The 15,713-nt window shown below is 46.7% G+C and overlaps 1 protein-coding gene across 2 annotated transcripts in view; it reads left to right on the plus strand.

The window, feature by feature from the left end:
- Positions 1–928: 928 nt before the first annotated feature.
- CRTC3 (CREB regulated transcription coactivator 3) overlaps positions 929–15,713 on the plus strand; it is a 193,276-nt gene continuing 178,491 nt past the window's right edge. For both annotated transcript variants that reach the window (XM_068275320.1, XM_068275322.1), the window contains exon 1: positions 929–1,359. In XM_068275320.1, coding sequence (XP_068131421.1) covers positions 1,228–1,359 — 132 coding nt within the window. In that variant the 5' untranslated portion in view covers positions 929–1,227. The remainder of the gene's footprint in view (positions 1,360–15,713) is intronic.

A 15,713-nucleotide genomic window follows, 5' to 3' on the forward strand; every position in this document is an offset into this window, starting at 1 on the left:
TTATCCGTTAGCCGGGCGCATCCTCTAGGTGGCGACAAAACTCCACCAGAGTTACATCTTTTCCCTACTATCCATGTCGGCCTGGAGGAGGAATAGTAATTAGCGCCACCTGCCGGATGCGCCCGGCTAACGGATAAGTACCGAAAAATGTTTTATAATTCAAACCCCACTGGTCCTTTCTATCCTGGTTTATTTTCCTTCATATTAACATTTTAAAATTAGTAATATATCAATTTAAAGGAAGGGAATAAAGTTTAGAGTTAATCAAACACATTTTTTAGTAGAGAAATATATATATATTAACATAGAAAGAGGGACAAAGTCCTGAAAGAGGGACAAATGAGGAGGAAAGAGGGACAGGGATCCCAAAGAGGGACTGTCCCTCCGAAAAAGGGACAGTTGGGAGCTATGCACACAGTGGCATGCACAGCACGACACAAGACATTCATAGCACAGCCAGCAGCACAGACAGTACGCATAACCCATCACAGTACAGACAGCACACATTTGCTGCAGGCACAGCACAGCATTACACACAGCATTCAGAGCAGCAGCACAGAGCGCATAGCCAGCATGCCGTGCACAGAAACGCACACAGCACTCACAGGAGGAGGGAGAGGCAGGCAAAGACTGGACAAGCGGATGACAAGAAGAGGAGAGGAGTGACTGTCAGCACGTCAGAACAGCGAAGGGGCCATTTAGTGGGCGGGGTTGTGCACGAAGGCGGGGCCAGAGAGATAGGAGAATATCGGACAAGAGAGGAGCGGTGCTACCGGTAGGTGGGAGGAGGCGAAATGAATGTCGGTCATGCTGAGAGAGAGGTTCAGTGGGCGGGGCGGGACTGACAGCGGTGGGCGGTAGCCGGGCAGGCTGATAGGCGGATATGTGGGCAGGGCAGTAGGCGGGGCGGGATTGACAAACCGCCCATCACTCTTGCTGGACTTGTTGTCAGGAAGCGGCGCAGGCTGGGGATCCGCCGGACATTGGCAACTTTGCGGTGGAGTTTGTTGACATCGGGGCCGGAAGAAGCGGCGGAAGGAGGCGGGTGGTCGCTCCGTAGGATCAGCTTCTCCCGGATGGCCACTCACCATCCTCCCTCCGGCGGCAGTCCGGGCCTCTCCTGATCCTCTCCGGAAGGGGGCACCATGACGGGCTGAGCCGCAGTCGCCGGTCCCCTCAGGGACTTCACTTGCCCTCCTCTCCCCGCTAGTAACAAGCCTGCCCGCCATGGCGGCGTCCCAGGCCTCCAGCACCTCCAACCCGCGGAAATTCAGCGAGAAGATCGCTCTGCACAACCAGAAGCAGGCCGAGGAAACGCGGGCCTTTGACGAGCTTATGACCGACCTTACGGTGTCCCGGGTGAGTGAGAGGAGCAGTCATATGGCAGCCTGCCATCACTGACAGCACCGGGGTCCTGGGCTGCTCAGCCGCTCTGCAACTACATGCCAGGCTGACAGCACAGCTGGAGAGCTTCCTGGGCAGCCATACACACTGTTTAGCATTGCTATTACACCTGTCCATCCACTACATGCCTCTGCCTGCATCCCTGTGCCGTCCATCCACTACATGCCTCTGCCTGCATCCCTGTTCCCTCCATCCACTACATGCCTCTGCCTGCATCCCTGTTCCCTCCATCCACTACATGCCTCTGCCTGCATCCCTGTGCTGTCCATCCACTACGTGCCTCTGCCTGCATCTCTGTGCTGTCCATCCACTACGTGCCTCTGCCTGCATCCCTGTGCTGTCCATCCACGACGTGCCTCTGCCTGCATCCCTGTGCTGTCCATCCACGACATGCCTCTGCCTGCATCCCTGTGCTGTCCATCCACTACGTGCCTCTGCCTGCATCTCTGTGCTGTCCATCCACTACGTGCCTCTGCCTGCATCTCTGTGCTGTCCATCCACTACGTGCCTCTGCCTGCATCTCTGTGCTGTCCATCCACTACGTGCCTCTGCCTGCATCTCTGTGCTGTCCATCCACTACGTGCCTCTGCCTGCATCCCTGTGCTGTCCATCCACGACGTGCCTCTGCCTGCATCCCTGTGCTGTCCATCCACGACATGCCTCTGCCTGCATCCCTGTGCTGTCCATCCACTACGTGCCTCTGCCTGCATCCCTGTGCTGTCCATCCACTACGTGCCTCTGCCTGCATCCCTGTGCTGTCCATCCACTACGTGCCTCTGCCTGCATCTCTGTGCTGTCCATCCACTACGTGTCTCTGCCTGCATCCCTGTGCTGTCCATCCACGACGTGCCTCTGCCTGCATCCCTGTGCTGTCCATCCACTACATGCCTCTGCCTGCATCTCTGTGCTGTCCATCCACTACGTGCCTCTGCCTGCATCTCTGTGCTGTCCATCCACTACGTGCCTCTGCCTGCATCCCTGTGCTGTCCATCCACTACGTGCCTCTGCCTGCATCTCTGTGCTGTCCATCCACTACGTGCCTGTGCCTGCATCCCTGTGCTGTCCATCCACGACATGCCTGTGCCTGCATCCCTGTGCTGTCCATCCACGACATGCCTGTGCCTGCATCCCTGTGCTGTCCATCCACTACATGCCTCTGCCTGCATCCCTGTGCTGTCCATCCACTACGTGCCTCTGCCTGCATCCCTGTGCCGTCCACCCACTACGTGCCTCTGCCTGCATCCCTGTGCCGTCCACCCACTACATGCCTCTGCCTGCATCCCTGTGCCCTCCATCCACTACATGCCTCTGCCTGCATCCCTGTGCTGTCCATCCACTACATGCCTCTGCCTGCATCCCTGTGTTGTCCATCCACTACATGCCTCTGCCTGCATCCCTGTGCTGTCCATCCACTACATGCCTCTGCCTGCATCCCTGTGCTGTCCATCCACTACATGCCTCTGCCTGCATCCCTGTGCTGTCCATCCACTACATGCCTCTGCCTGCATCCCTGTGTTGTCCATCCACTACATGCCTCTGCCTGCATCCCTGTGCTGTCCATCCACTACATGCCTCTGCCTGCATCCCTGTGCTGTCCATCCACTACATGCCTCTGCCTGCATCCCTGTGCTGTCCATCCACTACGTGCCTCTGCCTGCATCCCTGTGCTGTCCATCCACTACGTGCCTCTGCCTGCATCCCTGTGCTGTCCATCCACTACGTGCCTCTGCCTGCATCCCTGTGCTGTCCATCCACTACATGCCTCTGCCTGCATCCCTGTGCTGAGGCTGTCCATTCACTACCTGCTTCTGCCTGCATCCCTGTGCTTGTGCTGTCCATCCACTTCATGCCTCTGCCTGCATCCCTGTGCTGGGACTATCCGTCCACTACATGCCTCTGCCTGCATTCCTGTGCTAAGGCTACTCCTGCTCTAATTGGCTGGCTTCCCTGCTTACTCATGTATACAGACTTACCATTACAGCCTGTGTGATTCATCTCATGATGAGCCAGATACATTGGGGGTCATTTAATGAAACACACACTCAAACATTTGAATTTTAATTATCTCTGCCAATTTTCAGTGAATTGGATTGCTAGTGTATGGCTGTCTTCTCTACTGCTGGAAAGTCTAGTCGCTTTGTGGCTTCTTCTTTCTCCTTGAAGATTCTGGGGATGTGAAGGCAGTTGAATATTGTGCTAGAAATATTTGGTTTACAGGACTTTCTTATTTATGGTCAACAGTAAGGATTAATGTTGAATGCATAGAGTTAAAGGAGAACTGTAGTGAGAGGTGTATGGAGGCTGCCATATTGATTTCCTTTTAACCCTCCTGGCGGTTTGCAAAAAAATCGCCAGGGGGCAGCAAATCTTTTTTTTTAAATTTTTTTTTTTTTTTTTCATGTAGCGAGACAAAGTCTCGCTACATGATAGCCGCTGCTCAGCGGCATCCCCCCAGCCCCTCCGATCGCCGCCGGCGATCGGAGATCCGGAGATCCCGTTCAAAGAACGGGATCTCCTGGAGGGCTTCCCCCGTCGCCATGGCGACGGGCGGGATGACGTCACCGACGTCATCGACGTCGTGACGTCAGAGGGGACTCCGATCTGCCCCATAGCGCTGCCTGGCACTGATTGGCCAGGCAGCGCACGGGGTCTGGGGGGGGGGGGCGGCCGCGGCGAGAGGAATTGCGGCGGATCGGCGGGTAGCGGCGGCGATCGGGCACTGCACGCAGCTAGCAAAGTGCTAGCTGCGTGCAGCAAAAAAAAAATTATGCAAATCGGCCCAGCGGGGCCTGAGCGGTGCCTTCCGGCGGCATAGCCCGAACTCAGTTCGGGCTTACCGCCAGGAAGGTTAAGTAATACCAGTTGCCTGGCAGCCCTGCTGAGCTATTTGCCTGCAGTAGTGTGAATCACACCAGAAACCTGCATGCTTGCTAATCTTGTCATATCTGTCAAAAATGTCAAACACCTGATCTGCATGCTTGTTCAGGGTCTAGGGCTAAAAGTATTATGCTGGGCATACACAGTGAGTTTTATATTATCATCAATCGAACCGCTGATGGCTCGATTGATAATATTCAACCTGTCAGATACCCTGCCGGATCGATACTGCGCTAGATATCGGCGGGGAGAACAATGAGAAGAAACGAGTGGCTGATTAGCAGCGCTCGCGGGGACGTGCGGGAATCGATCCGCGCAGACAAGCGGTGACGCGCCGGCATCGAGCCACTGGCTCAATACCGACGCAAAAACTCACCGTGTATGCCCAGCATAAGAGGCAGAGGTTCAGCAGGGCAGCCAGGCAACTGGTATTGTTTAAAAGGAAATAAATATGGCACCCTCCATATACCTCTCACTACAGTTCTCCTTTAAAGATTTGAGATTCCAACCTTCAGCTAGTGTCTTACTACACAGGAAGTGGAATTTGTCTGGACTCTGCTGGGATTTTACATGGGGCTTATCAGATTTGGAAGGTTGATAAATTACATCTGATTAATTAGCTCTCCGATTTCAATCATTACCCTTCCAGTCCTGATTATACCAATGCAAAGTTCAGTTTCAGTCCAGAGGAGTCAATACCTGCGTTGATTTCAGGGCTGTGGAGTCGGAGTCGTGGTTTCAGAAACTGAGGAGTTGGAGTCGCATGATTTTTGTACAAAATCCACAGCCCTGTTAAGCATTAGACTAAGGAGTCGAGGAGTCTGAGCAATTGTGGGTACCCGGGGTTGGAGTCGGAGTCGTGGTTTCAGAAACTGAGGAGTCGGAGTTGGAGTCGAAAGATTTTTGTACCGGCTCCACAGCCCTGGTTGATTTTGACCCCATTCTGGCCACTGACCTATAACTATAGTGCATTGAATCGTATAACGTAACCTATGTAAGTCATCTCTCTACTTATACTAGTGTAAGGACTCTGGTACCAGGCCATTCCAGCTTCTTTTACTTTGCTGAGAACACAGCAAGTACACAAAGCATTTGCACCATGTTCCATGTAAGCTCTGATAAATGGCACACCGATCGGGGTTAGAAAAATCAGTGTGGTTGTACCACTTAGTTGTCTTTTTTTTTGGGGGGGGTGCTGATATGAGGTGTTTTAATCCTGACTTTACATGCTTACTTGAAAATTAGACACAGCCTGGTAGCTGCTGGTTTGTTAGCTGGCAGAAAGTTATTTTATTAGCAGCTCCTGGGCTTTATTGGCTCAGTTTCGAATCTAAGAATTTGCATGACAGGTTACTTTACTGTAGTGTATCGTCAAATTCCTTAACGGACAACAGTAAAGAGATGGATATGAAGGCTTCCATATTTATTTCCTTTTCAACAATGCCAGTTGCCTGGCTGCCCTGCTGATCCTCTGCCTCTAATGCCGGGAATACATGGGTCGACCGGCGGCTCGATTAGCCGCCGGATCGACCCCAGCCGCGTCCCCGCTCGTCTACGCGGGTCAATTACCGCTCGCCCCCCGCCGACGCTTCCTTATCAGCGCTCGATTCCCTGCCATTGTCCGCAGACGGGAATCGAGCGGCTTGATCGGGCCAGCTGAATATTATCAGCTGGCCGGATCAGCTGGTCGATACACTGTACAGAAACGTACCGTGTATCCCCAGCATAAGCCATAGACTCTGTAAAAGCATGCAGCAGATCAGGTGTTTCTGACATTGTCAGATCTGTCAAGATTAGCTGCATGCTCAGTCTGGTGTCTACTGCAGCCAAATCAATCAGAAGGGCTGCCAGGCAGCTGGTATTGTTTAAAAGGAAATAAATATGACAGCTGCCATATGCTCCTCACTACAGTGGTCCTTAAAGAAAAAAAAAAACTGATTCAGACTGCCTCTACATATACTAAAGTATTTTAAAGGCTGTATAATGCAGATATATATTTAATCACCATGGCATTTTCCATGCCACTGCTCTCAAGCCCAGTAGGCTTATATGTAAATGTTGTCTTGCGTGGCTGTATCAGCTGTTACTGAGATGGGATTGATTACGCTCAACTGTGGTTACACATTCCCAGCATCCCTGCAAATGTTTTAGGTAGGTTTTGTGAACTGCAATCTGAAATTAATATTTGACATTGTTAAAAATAATGGCTTGTATACTATCACTTTAAGGCACGTGTCGAACTCCAGGCCTGGAGGGCCAGATACATGCCAGTGTTTAGGATGGACTGAGAAATAAAGGAAGGTGTTCTACCTGATGGATCACACCTTTCCTGATTCAGACCCATCAATTCATTTGAGCTGTATCAAAAATGTGTGAGGATCTCGGCCCTCGTAGGACCGGTTTGACATACCTGCTTTAACGTTTCTCCAACACTGGAGATTTAAAATTGGGGTCAACTAATAGGTTGCTATCTGTCAAAGATTCCAGATTTAAAGGGGACTTAAACTGAGAGGGAAATGAATGTTTCTTTTTAAACAATACCAGTTGCCTGGCAGTCCTGCTGATCTTTGTGTCTGCAGTAGTGGCTGAATCACACACCTGAAACAAGCATGCAGCTAATACAGTCTTACTTCAGTCAGAGCACTTGATCTGCATGCTTGTTGAGGTGCTGTGGTTAAAAGTATTAGAGACACAGGATCAGCAGGAGAGTCCGGCAACTGGTATTTTAAAGGTAAAAATCCATATCCTTCTCAGTTTAGGTTCCCTTTAACACTTTCTTGTTGCAGCGATTAGCCAGTTCTCAGACACTTCTACTGATTATGTTCAGAATGATTTCATTTTAAAAGAAGGTTACTACTTAATTATTACTGTGTACCAGACTTTAGTTCTACTTTAAAGTGTACCCTAGGCGACATGCAACATGTGACAAATACGTGTGTATGCACAGTACAAAACATATTCAATACCAGGCTGTTTTACTTGTTTTATGTTGCTGCATGAAAGAGTTAATTTTTAGGCATGGAAGTGACAGCTTCTGTCGTGTTAGTACCGTGTCTGGAATATAATGAACCTCACTAATAAGATAATTACAGCCATAAAAGTTTTCCTGGCAGAATACCACTTCTGAGATTAGGGAGAGATAAACACATGAACTCTTCCTAAGGCTGGGTGCACACATAACATAAAAGACTGTGTTTTATGTCATGTTTTCAATTTGTTTTGTGCCCTTTTTTTTTTTTTTTTTTTTTTTTTTTTTACTGTAGATACGTTTTGCATGCGTTTTAATGCGTTTGTGGCTCGCATATACAAAACATATATGCATTTGGTAGACGTTTTATATTTCCATTTATGAAAATCACTAGGAAGACGACAGGAAGTGGAAATACATCACAAAACAAATTTTTTTTTTGGGGGGGGGGGGGGAGACACAACTAAAAACGCATTGAAAACTCACACCACTGCGTTCCCATTGACTTTCATTATGTGCGTTTTTGCACATTGTGCAACAAATCCAGCATTTTTGAAAACGCACGCATATTAAAAGCATACCGTATGTGTTTTTTTTAATGCTGCCCATAGACATTTCTACTATGTGTGCACCTTGCCTAACTCTGGGACACTTATTAGGCTGGCACTGAGCAAAGACAACACCTTCAATCTAGTTTTTAAATGTTTAACTGTAAAATAGTCATGGGATATTTTATATATAAAAAAAAGGTAATTTTTTTAGGAGTAAGAGGATAAATATAATTGTTTCTCATCAGTTTTATTTTCACCTCTGGCTCAATTTCAAGTCTTGTTCCAGCTAAGTCTCTAATTTACTGGTAGGTTTTGAACAGAGCAGAAAAGATCTGAGCTCTTGATTTTAATTGTTCTGTCTCCCTGTGTAATCCCTTTCTAACCCAGTGACAACTGAGGTGAGACTAACATTCTCCCAAGAAGACTGAGTGGTTGTTCGGAGTGATTGGGTTTCAACTCTTGCATGAAAATGGAATTCTTACTGGCTACTCTTGCACATGCTTTAGTTTTCTTTCCACTGAGCCTGATCCATCGGCCCTAATATCTATCCTGTACCCTAGGGCACGTGCAGCCCCCTGTCACCAGATCCCCCGTGTAAGTCATTTATCTGTCAGCGCCTGAGTACATGCCTCTGTCAGAGCAGTAGTGTTTGTACAGGCATGGAGAAGTGACAGCATGTGCACATTGTGGCTGCCCAGCTGTTTTCCAGCTACAGCACTTGGCATTTGGTGGAATTTGTGTAGAAGATGATCCTTGCAGTGGTAGTTCTGCAACAGCTGAAGAGAAATATTGATGGGCTTACAAAGCCTAGAGAACAGACATGAACCAGCACACCCTGGATTCGATCATTTAAAACTTATCTGCTATTAGGTGGCATAATCAGGATATAGTGAGGATTGCGGAAAGGTCAGTGAATTTGTTTTTGAGTTGTGGTCACATGCAGAATAGTGTGAAATTAGAAGAGCTTCCACTGTTGGTGTGTATCACATGACGTGACTGACTGCAGTTCTGCTGCTAAAGCATTAGCAACCCTCTCTATATATTGGTGGGGCAGCACGGTGGCATAGTGGTTAGTGCTCTTGCCTTGCAGTGCTGGGCCCCCGGTTTGAATCCCAGCCAGGTCAGCATTTGCAAGGAGTTTGTATGTTCTCCCTGTGTCTTTATGGGTTTTCTCCAGGCACTCCGGTTTCCTTCCACATCCCAAAAACATACAGATAAGTTAATTGGCTTACCCCTAAATTGGCCCCAGACTATGATACATGCACTACATGATACATACATAGACGCATGACTATGGTAGGGACTAGATTGTGAGCCCCTCTGAGGGACAGTTAGTGACAAATGAAACACACACACACACACACACACACACACACACACACACACACACACACACACACACACACACACACACACACACACACACACACACACACACACACACACACACACACACACACACACACACACGTAGGGACTAGATTGTGAGCCCCAGTTAGTGACCAATGAAGCGCACACACACACACACACACACACACACACACACACACACACACACACACACACACACACACACACACACACACACACACACACACACACACACACACACACACACACGTTAATTGTCATGATTTTCCTGTATAAATCGTTGGTTGTTAAGATAAAAAATGTCAGTTAACTATATCATATAGGAGACATACACAGTGATATTTTAGAAGTGAAATGAAATTTATTGGATTTACAGAAAGTGTGCAATAATTGTTGAAAAAAAATTAGGCAGGTGCATAAATTTGGGCACCACAAAAAAGAAATGAAATCAATATTTAGTAGATCCTCCTTTTGCAGAAATTACAGCCTGTAAACGCTTCCTGTAGGTTCCAATGAGAGTCTGCATTCTGGTTGAAGGTATTTTGGACCATTAATCTTTACAAAACCTCTCTAGTTCATTCAGGCTTGATAGCTTCCGAGCATGGACAGCTCTCTGTAACTCACACCACAGATTTTAAATTATATTCAGGTCTGGGGACTGAGATGGCCATTCTAGAATGTTGTACTTGTTCCTCTGCATGAATGCCTTAGTGGATTTTTAGCAGTGTTTAGGGTCGTTGTCTTGTTGAAAGATTCAGCCCTGACGCAGCTTCAGCTTTGTCACTGATTCCTGGACATTGGTCTCCAGAATCTGCTGATACTGAGTGGAATACATGCGTCCCTCAACTTCGACGATTCCTAGTCCCTGCACTGGCCACACAGCCCCACAGTATGATGGAACCACCCCCATATTTTACTGTAGGTAGCAGGTGTTTTTCTTGAAATGCTCTGTTTTTCCTCCATGCATATTGCCCCTTGTTATGCCCAAATAACTCAATTTAGTATTAGCAGTCCACAGCACCTTATTCCAAAATTAAGCTGGCTTGTCCAAATGTGCTTTAGCATACCTCAAACTGCTCTGTTTGTGCTGTGGGCGGAGAAAAGGCTTCCTCTGCATACAGCATCTCCTTCTGTAAAGTGCACTGATTGGTTGAACAATGCACAGTGACTCCCATCTGCAGCAAGATGATGTTGTAGGTCTTTGGTGCTGGTCTGTGGGTTGACTCTGACTGTACTCACCATTCGTCGCTTCTGTTTGTTCAAGATTTTTCTTGATCTGCCACTTTGAGCCTTAACTTGAACGGAGCCTGTGGTCTTCCATTTCCTCAATATGTTGCTAACTGTGGAAACAGACAGCTGAAATCTCTGAGACAGCTTTCTGTATCCTTCCCCCCCCCCCCCCCCCCTAAACCATTATGGTAAACAATCTTTGTCTTAAGGTAATTTGAGAGTTTTAAGACGCTGGGCGGATTGTTCAGAAACAGCCTTTGCAGTCCGCCGACAGACTGTACACACGCTGTACTGTCTGCTGAAAACCCGCCCAGCGGGAGGTTCAGACGGACCCGTCGTTGGCTTCAGTCAGACGTGTGTACGAGCCTTATGGCTTGATGTGCAGTTGTGTCACTAGTAGGGATGGTCAATGAGATGCAAATGATTCTGCTGTGAGGCAGGAAACACTAGCATTGCGTAAACGCAGTGTTTGTGTATGTTAGTCAACGACCGCCTAAAAAAAACGCATGTGTATGCGTTTTGAAATATGCATTTTAAAAACTATGGTTTTGGTGCAATTTTTTTTCAAAAACTCATTAAAAATGCACATAATGAAAGTCAACGGTGACGCAGAGGTATTGCATTTATTGCGTTTTGCATGCCTTTTTAATTATGTATTTCCGCTTCCTATTGATTTACATAAAACGCATACGAAGCAGGGCTGTGGAGTCGGTCCAAAAATCCTCCGACTCCGACTCCTCAGTTTAGGATTCCACCGACTCCGACTCCACGACTCCGACTCCTCTAATTTGCATATTACAATTTTGTTGATTAAAAGTATGTAACATGAAATTCGTCTCTTAACTGCCAACGCTTAGGAATTTTACAAGACAACTTAAGTGAGAAGGATATGTAGACTACTATATTTATTCCCTTTAGACTAAAACTAGTCCTTGGTAAGAGTACTTGTAAAAGGTACAAACCGGAACAAAGAACATCTATCAGGCCCTAGGCAATGTAAGTGTGGGTACATGTAAGAATGATGTGCAGGTACTCTGCAGGGGAATGAGGAGATTGTAAACAGACAACACCTCTGTGTTCAATGTGCACAGCATTCTCAGTGGATTCCCTGTAGCTCTGTGGGGAGTGCATATGTAGAGTATAGTACTACTGTGTAACAAAGTAAACCTGAGACAGATGAAATTAAAGTTTTATACATACCTGGGGCTTCCTCCAGCCGCCTTCAGGATAATCAGTCCCTTGTTGTCCTCCTCCATCACCTGGATCTTCTGCTATGAGTCCAGGTACTTGAGCCAGTCAGGCGTAGTGCGCATGCACACACTCCGCCGCCAGGAGCATACTACACCTGTGCAGCACTATTGCGCAGGTGCAGAATGTTCCTGGCTGTGGGAGCGGCATGCGGCCGGACAGCGCTGACTGGCTGAATTACCAGGACTCATAGCAGAAGATCTGGGTGGTGGAGGAGAGCGAGGCACTGATTAGCCTGAAGGGGGCTGGAGGAAGCCCCAGGTATGTATAAAACTTTACTTTTCATCCGTCTCAGTTACCCTTTAATTTGTAGTCACCAAACCAAATTTTAACATATCAAATTATTTGATTTCATCAGCAAAGGGAGTGCATACATTTGCATAAATCAGCATCAATGCAGAATTATTTCCATCTCGTTGACCATCTCTATTAGTGACACAGCTACACATCAGGCTTTATTCTCACAGCATAGATGTTATTTAGTATATATAAGAGATTCCTGTGTACACATCATATATACAGTCACAATCAGATATGTATATCTGACCTTAAAAATACGGGGACTGCTTTATTGAAGCAGCACAAGTAACTAATTTTGATTGGTTTATTTCATTTTTGTGGACTAAGCACAGCTATTACTGTATATATACTGTATATATACATTATTTTTAATGACTATTATCTGAGAAATAGAACATTTTATCATATTTTCTATTTTAATTACAGTTACAAATTCATTAGGAGTCGGAGTCGGTGCATTTTTTCCCGATTTCGACTCCGACTCCAGGCACCCAAAATTGCCCGACTCCACGACTCCGACTCCACAGCCCTGATACGAAGTACATATGCGATTTATTTTTTATTTATTTATTTTTATATGCAAAATTCAAACGCATTAAAATGCACGCAAAATGCAAGAAAAACTGTGTGGGGAAAAAAAACACAAACTCTCTATAAAAAAAAAAAAAAAAAAAAAAAGACATAAAACGCAACCTTTCACACGCTGACAAGTGTGCACCCAGCTGATGCAGGTTAAATGCAACTTTTGTATGCAAATGTATGAATTCCCTTTTTTGTTTATGAAATCGATTAATTTGAAATTTTGTTAATTTTGGGATGTTGACTACAAATTAAGTTACACAGTAGTACTACATTCTCTACATATACACTTCCTGCAGAGCTGTTGTGAACCCACTGAGAATGTGGAGCATGTTGAAGGAATTGTGTTGTCTATCACCTGTAAACCTGGGTCAGATCATATGTGAAGAATGTGTAATTGCAGGAGAATGAGAGGATTCTTCCTGAGTACCTGCACATCACTTTTAGGTGTACCCACAGTTACATTGCCTAGGGCCCAGTTGATGTTCTTGTCTGCACCCTCTACTCTTACCAAGAGCTAGTTTTGATTTCTAACAGCTACTCTACATCTATATCTTAAAAATCAAATCCACTCTACCCCCCCCCCCCCCCTTCACCTTGGGCTACAATCAGCGCTCCTCCCTCCAGCAATGACAGCTGGATGGGGCACCCCATCCAAAGTTTCGCAGGGGGGCCCCATGATTTCTAGTTACACCCTTGTTTCGGGTTTGAGTGCTTTGGGTCCTATGGTAGCAAAATGGTGTACAGATGCTATTGAGGGTTGCAGACTTTTGCACTTCACTGCAAATTACTTCTATTCTAGGTGTGATGGATTACTTATGTTCTCCAGTCTTAAGCCTCATACCCGGGTATGAGAACTGTCACTTGGCATGGACTGAAACTTCACCCTCAGCCCCGATCCGTTGTCCAAGGAATTCACTGCCTACGGCCTAGCAAAGCGTTCCTTTACTATATAGAAGGTAGTAGGGTCAACAGCATGGCGCATAACTGAGTAGGATGGGCTAGTGAAAGAACAATTGCCAGCATTTGGCCCAGCTAATCTGCCAAAGTTGTGGTCGGGGTCCTCTGTATGCACTCACTAGATTCTTGGCAGAGGCAGCCTGGGCTAAGAACTGTCTAGCCTGTGTACACGTTTTTTCCGAAGCAACCCAACAGTTGTATCGAATGACAACACATCTTCTGTCTGAAATATGCAGTGCTGCATTGTTGTCCAGCAAACGCATTCACAACAGACATATTTGAACTAGTTTAATGTAATCCAAGTTCCTTTTCTAATTGCTGCACTGCAGCACGTTGGAACGGATACACTTTACCAGCCCAAAATCTCCCCAAAAAGCAAACATCAGTCACAATCTGACAGAGGTTCTTACGCTTCCTCACTTCATGTAAAACTAAAGTAATGTTTTTTCTGGCTTTCTGTGGTAATGTGAACTTATGATAGAAGTATAAGTACTATAATTTTTTTAGGAGTTGCTAATCCCAGAGCTCACTTATCGTGCTCATCCGTGGTTTCATTTTCCTTCCTTGACTCAGATCTCACTGGCTTCTAGCTTTTTGTAGGTAGTGAAGCCACAGGATGGGAATGGCAGCCAGATAACTATCTAGTACTCTTTAAAAAAATAAAGTCCCTCGTGACAACGTCCATTTTCTGTCATGACAGGGTCACCTTAACCTGGTATGGTTGAATGTTTGTTTATTTTTCTTGTGTTTACATAGCAGAGCTGTGCAGGCCCCATTCACACATCTCCAGTAAAGATCTGCTTTTTCTGCAATGCTGCATGCTAACCACATCAGAATGGTGACACATCTGGAATGAATGGCAATGTTAACATGTTCCTATCTCACAGCACCATTTCCCGTTTTCTGGATGAAAGCTGTAGGTTCTGCAGTCATGGCGTTGCAGTGTCTGAGGGGCACCTTTTGGAGCAGATTAAGCGGTTATCAGACAGTGGAAGCATATAATTTGGGTGCTTGTAGCCACTGAACAATTTGGACACCATTATTAAATATGTTAATTAGCAGCAACCAGGGGCCAAGACTGACATTTGGGTGCACAGGAGTATTAGAGACTACCGCAGCGGTTGTATTGGCTACAGCAATAACAAGTGGAAGTGGCACGCTTGGTATCAGGAAAGCTAAAGCTACAGCAATAAATAGTGACTGCAGCACATTTGGCACTGGCAAAACTAAGCGGCTTCATGGGCCAGTGTAAACAAGGAAAATTAGCAACTGCAGCTAGGCAATTTTAGCAGCTAAGTCTCTAAATAGTGGCTGCAGCACACTTGGTTCCATACATGTTTGTGTAGCTGAAAGTGTAAACCCCCAAAAAATACTGGCTATAGCTACCCTGGTTATTGTGGCTACAGCAATAGAGGACGGATGCAGCACAATGGGTATCAGGAAAACGTGTGCATGGGGAAGGGGGGTGTGCATGAGCCGCTCCGGTTTACTGTGCATGCACGCAGTTAACTTTTTAGGATAGTGGATTGAGGGCTGGCTCAAATGGCTAGTTGGGGAGAGGTAAACGTGGTGTTTCTGGAAGGCAACGAAAGTGACGCTTAAAGAGATCAACTACCACTTCCATTCAAATGAGTGGAAACGGTTGTTTCTGATGCTGGTCTCTGCCTTTCCTGCCGTTTGTGTAAATGCCATTGTACATATCGTTGTCTCTTCTCGTCCTGGACATTACCTATTCACCCGTAAGTATTGGCTTACTGGGATGCCTTTAACCCCCTTGGCATTATGATTCTTTCTGGATTTTGGGGTCTAAAAGCAGTGCAATTTTTTGCATGCTTTTACATCCTAAAACCTGGAAAACATCATGCTGCCAGGGAGATCTGCAGCAGCTCAGCACTCTCTCACCTCCCGGAGATCCTGCGCTGCAGTTTTCCCTCTGTCCTCCGGGTGGTGCTGTAACCCTATAGTGAGATGGCTGGCTGTTGTCATGACAGACGGCGATCTCGCCATAGGGAAGCAGAGCCTCAGAGGAGTGGAAGTAGAATAGCCCACTGCGTGCATTGCTCTGTATAGACCTCCCGGCGGCTACCATGAGTTCAGCTCGGGCTTACCGCTCCTGGCTTGTTTCCACCCCGAGCTGAACTTGTGATTACCACTTAGGAGGTTAATGGTATTTGGAGGGGGGAAACTATTGACTTTCAGCAGTTAATTTGTAGCCATCTCTTTCC

The sequence above is a fragment of the Hyperolius riggenbachi genome, chromosome 3 (assembly GCF_040937935.1).
Source record: "Hyperolius riggenbachi isolate aHypRig1 chromosome 3, aHypRig1.pri, whole genome shotgun sequence".
Classification (NCBI taxonomy): Eukaryota; Metazoa; Chordata; class Amphibia; order Anura; family Hyperoliidae; genus Hyperolius; species Hyperolius riggenbachi.